The sequence below is a fragment of the Aristolochia californica genome, unplaced genomic scaffold (genome assembly GCF_029961685.1).
Source record: "Aristolochia californica isolate CCGP_79_NKW_82.1479 unplaced genomic scaffold, dmAriCali1.0.hap1 SCAF_1, whole genome shotgun sequence".
In the NCBI taxonomy this organism is placed as follows: Eukaryota; Viridiplantae; Streptophyta; class Magnoliopsida; order Piperales; family Aristolochiaceae; genus Aristolochia; species Aristolochia californica.
In genome coordinates, this window is record NW_027181770.1 from 60,811,966 (window position 1) to 60,819,530 (window position 7,565).

Sequence of the window (7,565 nt, forward strand, 5' to 3'; positions counted from 1 at the left end):
GAAGACTTTATTTAGACTTATGCAGTGTAATTTGTCACATTTAAAACATAGAATATAAGAGAACAATACTTGGAAATTGCCTATAATATATTATTTATTTAAATTAATTTGATTATGAATATTTTTAGCGAATTAAGCATCTACCTTTTTCTCTAATAATATAGTTTTAGGGTTTGAGGGGGTATGGTCCTTTTGGCTCCTTTTGTGGGAGAGAAATCACATTTTTAGTACTAGGAGAAGATATTTGTTATTGCATTGATTAGTATGGAAGTTAGTAATTTCGTTTACAGCCATGGGGCTCACCATGTTGTATCAATCTTCAATAGGTAAAAATAGGTTATTGGAAAACCCACTAACCAGAGGCTAGGGGTGGACATAGGTTGGGGCAGGGTTGGGTTTCGCCTCCTAACACAAAACACCTCGGGTTGAAAATGAAACTCTTCGCTTTCTCGATGACCATCTCAACTCAGTGAAGGATCTACGCGAACGTAGTGGTAGGACTATATCAGTTCCGAAGCACGCCTGGGTCACCATTTTTCTTGTGTTCTTAAGCTCGTTAGATGTAAGAATAATTCGTACATTATTTTTCTCATTACATGCTTCTTCACCTCATTTTTTTTTCTTTTTAATCTTCTTCGTTGCATTTAATTCAAATTGATTTAGATATTGATTGGATTTTTGTTTTCCTAATGTTTTCAGATAATAGAAGTTTCACGTCTACTCTTTCTAATTTGCTTGTGCATGTGAGGTTTATGGTTCTGATGCATGGTGATTACTGGTCTCATTAGACTATCAAAGAACGTTTTCTTCGGTGTTGTTGATTCAATGGGTATTTGCTTGTTAATAGATTTGGGAATGTTTTCTTGATACCAATTTTGACATGGGTTATAATTTGCTTCTTCTTTTCTGGATTATTCATGCTCCTTTATGCTGTGTTATGGGTTCGGTACACCACGCCGTCATCTCGAATCTAGACATAGGTTCTCCTGGAAATGAAGTTACGAGTCCAAATCCTCTGCAGTTGTTCTGTATGGCCTTTTGCTTATTGAGTTTTTTGTTTCGACCATTGATGGAAAAAAGTGATTTTCGTTTTCAAGTTACATCTGTATTTTGCCTTGATTGGGTTGTTCTGATTCATGAGTAAATCCTAATACTCTCTTCCGTTGTCGGAAGAAAGATGTTATCAACCTTTTATTTCTTTGATATGTGCTTTTCTTATTCTTGTAGGTTACTGTATGGTTTTAACTGAATATACCTCTGACTTGTTATTACCATTTCTCTTTTTTATTTTTATTTTTTGTTTTTTTTTTCCTTGTCTATGCTTTGGTTTGTTGAATTCATTTTTGAATTTGATGTTTCTAAGATTTCATTTTTTTACTCTGAAAAAAGACGGAAAGATATGGATGGGCGCAAAGAGTTGGCTCTTAGAGCTAAGGAAATTGCTGTGAGGAAGATGAAAAGAAAAGATTATAGGGGTGCATGGTTGATGTTGTACAAGGCTGCAGATCTTTTTCCAGAATTAGAACACTCAACTCAAATGCTATCTGTTTGCAACATACTACAAGCTGCCAATCCAAACATACCTGTTTATGGAATCAACTGGCACTGGATTCTACAGCTTCCATCATCTATGGATGAGGAAATTGTGAGAGCCCGATTTGAGGATCTTGCCCTATGCCTTGAGCCAATCAAGAATGAGTTCCCAGGTACAGATATGGCCCTAGAGTTGCTCAATAATTCAATGTTTGAAATATGTGATCAAGCAAAACACATTAGTTCAACTTCAAGTCAAACAATTTCTGGATGTTCTCAATCTAGCTCTCTATGTAACAGAGAGGTAAAAAAAGAGGATGTTGGATTAATTTTGAAGAGAGCAGCTGGAAGGAGCAGTGGCAGTTTCCAGAGCTCCATTAGTGATGCTGGGACAGACGATGATAGCAACGAGGAGAATGTTACAATTTTGAGGATGTTCAAGAGAATAAAAAACTCCAGAAGTGGTGGAAATTTGTGTGAGAAACGGGCTAAAAGGGTTTCCAGAGCTAATGCTAAAGGATCTCAAGCACCCTGCTATTCAGATAGAGTCTTCCGGAAGTCACCTACAAAAGTTGGAGATTTCAGAAGTTCTATGGATGGTTTGGTTCAAAATAACAACAGAAATTATACAGGGGAGAATGGGAAAAGATTCAAAAGATTGTCAATTTGGGATGAAGGCTCAAAAAATGTGCAACCAAAGAGTCTGGCAGGTCTAGTTCGTGGTGATACTGATTTGCCTTCTGAGAGTACTTCGAAGAGCTGCAATATGAATGGTGAAGCACCTAAAGAGTCCACTCCACTTGAAACAATCTCAAGGAATCTGGGTTCAATGAGCCCAAGAGAATTACATGGGAGAGATGATAGTTCTGTCCCAAATCGATCATCCAATTGCAGCGGAGTGAAGGCTGAGCCACGCAAAGAAACCTTTCAAGAAGAAAGAACTAAATCCCCAACGATGGGTGGAATTCCTTCTCCCGAAAGAGATTTGGTTTGTGTTAAACTGGAAAGCTCCAATTTTCCCTGTCCAGAACTTTCCCTGTCTCCAGGAATTCGGACCCTCAAGAATCAAGTTTTTAGTGCTTTACCTCAACATCCTCATTATCGTCCTCTAGCAACATATGGCAGTGAGATTCGAAATTGGATGATAATAGGTTTGGAGATGGCTTTTGTTAATATATCTGAGAAAATCCGACATTTGGCACCACAAGACCTAAAATCTGTCAATGCTAATTTTGTGAAGGAACTATCAGAATTGGAAGATATGGGGTACAATGTTGAGAAGTTACGAACCCGCTTAGAGACTCTTGGAGAAATAGTTCAACAGCATCAAGTTTCTTTAGATGCAGTGGAGAAGAAGGAAGTCGAAGCCAAAGAGTGGGAGGTTGACTTAGGTGTTTCTGAAATCAAGGTTTCTACTTTGTCAACAAAGATTGCAGAATTGGAAGCTGAGTCAATGAAGTCCAAAGAGGAAATGGAAGCAGCTCAAAATCTCATAGATAAGCATAAATCTAAAGTTAAAAACCTAAACTTGGAGATAGAACAGCTAAATGAAGCATCTTTGAAGGCACAGTCTGAGTTTGCTTCTGTTGCTCGTTTACCTTGGTAATGAGCATCATGCTAGTTCCTTTACATGTACCAGTTTCATATTTTTCCCAGTCTGTCTTCTTGGCTTTTGCTGAAGGTAGTCCCCTTTTCACTTGCTTTTGGGCATTTCATGTATAAAGGTAGTAATGATGAAACGATTGAAGGATGTTTTACAGCAGCGTGCAATCAATGCAAGCAGCAAATACAGAAGAAACTGTAAATATGTCATGGACTGGAGCAGTATATCTTTATAATCTCTATCAAGCTTTACAAGCTTCCATTTGGATCTGTGAGACCTTCAGCATTCAAATGGGCAAGAACAGGAAAGTGAATAATATCTTTGCAAAATGATATTATGTACTCTTTGATATGAGCCTATGAATTACTCCAGTAACCATCTAATAACCCTCATGGAATTGGTGATTATCATTTAAAGGCTTGTTTTCTAGGTGGGTCCTCAATACATACGAGGGCCTAAATTAAATAACTCGTATAACCACGTAGAAGAAAGTCAGAGTAGTAAGCTCAACTTGTGAACTTTCACATGCTAAAGTTAGAATTTATTGAAGGAATCAGATCATAGTAAATAGTTTTGCCAATGTATGCCGAAACATATCGAGATTTGAGTGTTTAGATTATGAGTTGAAGATGGTATTATGCTAGTTTGTTGTGTAAAAAAACTGAATTATTCAAAATTTCAATCTGGAAACCTTCTTTAGAAAAACTTAACCTCCCATTTGATGGCTTGTTGGTATCATAACCCATTCATTTTCCTCGAGATAAATCATGTAACACCATACTACTTAGTAGGCATTTTAGATTATTCTCTTTTCTAAAAATTGTTTTGCTGATTCAATTGTCACCTGTATTCTCCAAGTCATTTAAAAAAATCAGCTTAAGCCTGAGCGAAAGTATGCTTCCACTGTAGGAATAAAAAGAATTTTGAAATATGTACTTCATGTTATATTTTCCACACTTCCAAATGCCATAAAAATTAGACTTACTAGACTAGCTTCAAATAATAAGGCTGCAACTTTAAGGGATTATCCGTATTATAAGAGGGCGTGGAAAAAAAAAAATTCAGGCGAATCATTGTTTTACCCTTTCGAGGATAAATAAACAGGTAAAAGAACAACCTGCACTCGTTTTGATATTGCCCGTTTAGAGCCCTGCCTTGTAGGCTCCTCTTTGACTGTAACCAAATGTCTACTTCTATCTTTACATGACAAGATCAAAATCAACAAAGAAATGATCCAAATAATAAGAAGGATTGTCACCAAAAAGGGCACTTTTTTGTGAATCACTCTGCTCATGAACAAAACCAGAGTACCACCTACTCACAAATATTTTCACTAAAAAGAGGTATCAATTACTCTGCCCATGAAAAACGGAGCTTCACCTACTCGCATCAAAGTTATTGTCTTGCATTTGCTTCTTTACAATCATAAAGTACAGAACTGCTGAAGTTTGAAAAACTTGTAAATGGGTCTAGCCTAATGAAGATAACCAACAAGGTACTCTAAATTGATGGGAACTTGTCTGTAGAAGCAAGAGGATAGTTCCTACATAATTAGACAGCTACTATTGTGTATTAACAGATTGAGAATGACGTTCCACTTGTAGTATCAATGTTTATCACCACGGAGAACTGGCTACTGATGCAAACTTGGTCATTATATTAGCAGAATCTTCAATTATTTGTCTCACATTTGACCGGAGATTTTCTATTTGAGATTTTTGGCTGGTCAAGAGAATTTCAGGGGCTTGCATTTCCTGCTTTAGTGTCTTGATTTCAGATTGCAGCTTCACAATGTGGGAAGAGAGAGCAGATAGTTTGTCTTCTGAGGCTCTTATTTCAATCTCTGTATCTTTAACATCTGTTTCCAACTTCTTGATAGTATCTAGCAGAGCCTGACCACGATCAACTAGTACACCAAGAGTATATAAACGCTTCCTTAGCTTCTGAACATCATAACCCATTTTTTCAAATACACTGAGTTGCTGATGGAAGCTGCCTACACGGAACTTGAAGTTCTGAAGTGCCATCTCTCTAATTCCCTCACATAAACATACAAAACTAAACTCTACGCCCACGATCATTGCCTCACGAACTTCACTGCTATATTCTTTCAGAGCATGGTAATGAGGATTTTGTGGCATTGCAGCAAACAGACTAGCTTTCAGTGCCCTGAATTCTGGAGAAAAACAGTGGTCCACTTTTGAAACTACAGCACCGTCAGGCTCCCCGTTTCTGTTATTTTTCACCTGAGTAGGAAGAGCATCTAAAGGCAAATCACAGTTACCACCCCCAGGAGGATCCCTTGCATTCTTCAAATAATCGATCTTTAGGCCTTCATCATCCTCGGAAATTTTACTGTTAATGCCCTTCGTGGTTTGACAAATACCAAGTCCAAAACCCACTTGTTCTGAACCTCTTATTTGCAAGGGCAACCTGAGGTTAGTATCAGATTGAGGTGAAGTTGCGAGTCTTTTCTTTTCTGTAGCACTCCTGGTGATCCTCCTCTCATAAAAAACATCACTATTTGAATTTCTTTTCTTCTTGGACTTACTGGATTTACCCTCATCTTTGTTGATCTCCTCATTTGTACCGGGAGCATGACAAGAAAATACTTTTTTCTCTTCCACGGCCCCTGTCACACCAACTGGGGGACTTACACAAGAACTCTCGGGACCAATTGTCTTAGATTTTGTTACTTGATCAGAAAGCTGGATCATGGCATCATTCAGCACTTCTAAAACCAACTCAGTTCCTGGAAATTTTTTCTTCATTGGTTCAATACAAAGAACAAGTTCTTGAAATTGGATCCTTATAAAGGTTTCATTACTAGAAGGTGAGATATTTAAAAGTGAATGCCAATTGATGCCATAAGCAGGCAATGTGGGTTTAGCTGCCCAGAGTATGTTACAAACAGCGAGCATTTGTGGCAAGTACTCCAACTCTGGGTAGAAGTTTTTCACTTGCTGTAGCATAGACCAGGCACCCTCGTAGTCTTTTGCTTTCATTTTTGTAATTGCCATTTGTTTAGCTCTAAAAGCCAACTGCTCATGCATCTTCATCTCTTTTGATCAAATGTGAGGCTGCAGTCCTTTACATAAGTGGCATGACTTAGCATAGAAGATAGCAAGGTTCAACAAATACAAAGTAAGCAGACGAAATGCATATGCCGTATAACTAGTGCAATCCCCATAAGAAATATTGGAAGCTGAGATGGATGATTAAAGTAGGCCAACTAGAAAAGTGAATAGCAGGGAGCATGATTTTGTAGATTCATGTCGTTATATCACTTATTCCAATACGAAATGCTAAACTATCCATGAATGGAGAGTCTAAAATGGTTGGTCAGCCAATTTCTCTTCTACTAGAATAGCCACTAATAAAACCAGCAACAAAACACAATGGTAATAATAAAAAGGGAACCCACTAGTCATTTACAATTCAAGAATCCTCCAAAACAAAAAAATAGGAAAAAAATGAACAAACCAAATGTACAGCCTATCTTAGCCAATACAAGGGCAGAACTAGGGTTAGCACATGCACAGAAAACAGAAAAGGAGTCTCATGTCTAAGACAAGGGAGAAACGAAATAGAAGAGTAGGGAATCAAAGAACAACACCATGATCACTGCCACCTCGACATGAGAAACCTTGCATATTTACTTCTGCAAGAATCGGAAATCCAACAAAAGAAAAAATAGAAATACGAAACACGAAATGCCCAAAAAGATGGTAATCGGCACAGCAGAGCAAACGCCGATTTCGAGATTCAGCTAGAGCCCTGAGAACAGGATAGAAGTTCCTACTCGAAATTTTTCCCATATTAGCCGAAACTCATTTTACCGAATAAATAAAGATATATGTTATTTATTTATATAAAAACAGTGCAGAGGAGGTGATTCGTGTCTGGTTGAAAGAAAAAACTTACTTGGGTAACAGAGGCGATGGCTATCTTCTATCTGACAAAGCTGACGGAGTTCGTCCTAGCAATACAAAAAATGAAAAATAAGACTCCCCATTAAACACGGTTACCCCCTTTCAGGTATAATGCCTGCCATCCTACGAAGAACAATCACTGAAAAAAGATAATATAGGCTTCTCGAATTAAAATTTCTTCGGTGCTCCGTTTTCCTTCCTTCCCTGTTATGCTGCAATGAGCTTTCTGAGAATGGCTCATAGTACTGCAGCATATTGGTTTGTTAGGACAGGCTGGTGGCGTGATTACACTAATTGCCGCTGAAGATCCAGCTCGTCGCGTATAAAAAACAGACAACATTTCTGTAATTCGAAATCTGGCTTTTCAACTTCTGTTTTTCTTTATCTTTTAGAAAGTTTGTTAATAAGATTTATTTCATAAAATAATGAAATTTGGGGAGAAAAAAACGAAACAGAAACTTTAGGAAAAAATTTAATCATTAAAATTTTAAAATATT

The 7,565-nt window shown here is 37.5% G+C and overlaps 2 protein-coding genes across 2 annotated transcripts; one reads left to right on the top strand and one right to left on the bottom strand.

Annotated features, from left to right (window-relative positions):
- Nucleotides 1-437: 437 nt before the first annotated feature.
- Nucleotides 438-3,413, top strand: LOC137944798 (DUF724 domain-containing protein 2-like). Its single transcript, XM_068790589.1, has 2 exons — nucleotides 438-562; nucleotides 1,390-3,413. The coding sequence occupies exon 2, from the start codon at nucleotides 1,400-1,402 to the stop codon at nucleotides 3,137-3,139; it is 1,740 nt and encodes a 579-aa protein (XP_068646690.1). The 5' UTR covers nucleotides 438-562; nucleotides 1,390-1,399; the 3' UTR covers nucleotides 3,140-3,413.
- Nucleotides 3,414-4,356: 943 nt separating this feature from the next.
- On the bottom strand, nucleotides 4,357-7,345 carry LOC137944883 (DUF724 domain-containing protein 1-like). The gene is made up of 2 exons (XM_068790712.1): nucleotides 7,061-7,345; nucleotides 4,357-6,224 (listed from the first exon to the last, which is right to left on the bottom strand). Exon 2 carries the CDS (start codon nucleotides 6,193-6,195, stop codon nucleotides 4,753-4,755), a length of 1,443 nt encoding a protein of 480 aa, XP_068646813.1. The 5' UTR covers nucleotides 6,196-6,224; nucleotides 7,061-7,345; the 3' UTR covers nucleotides 4,357-4,752.
- Nucleotides 7,346-7,565: the final 220 nt, after the last annotated feature.

Bases quoted from the DNA above. Each gene is read 5' to 3' on its own strand.
- LOC137944798 (XM_068790589.1), top strand. From the start codon at position 1,400: ATGGATGGGCGCAAAGAGTTGGCTCTTAGAGCTAAGGAAATTGCTGTG.
- LOC137944883 (XM_068790712.1), bottom strand. From the start codon at position 6,195: ATGAAGATGCATGAGCAGTTGGCTTTTAGAGCTAAACAAATGGCAATT.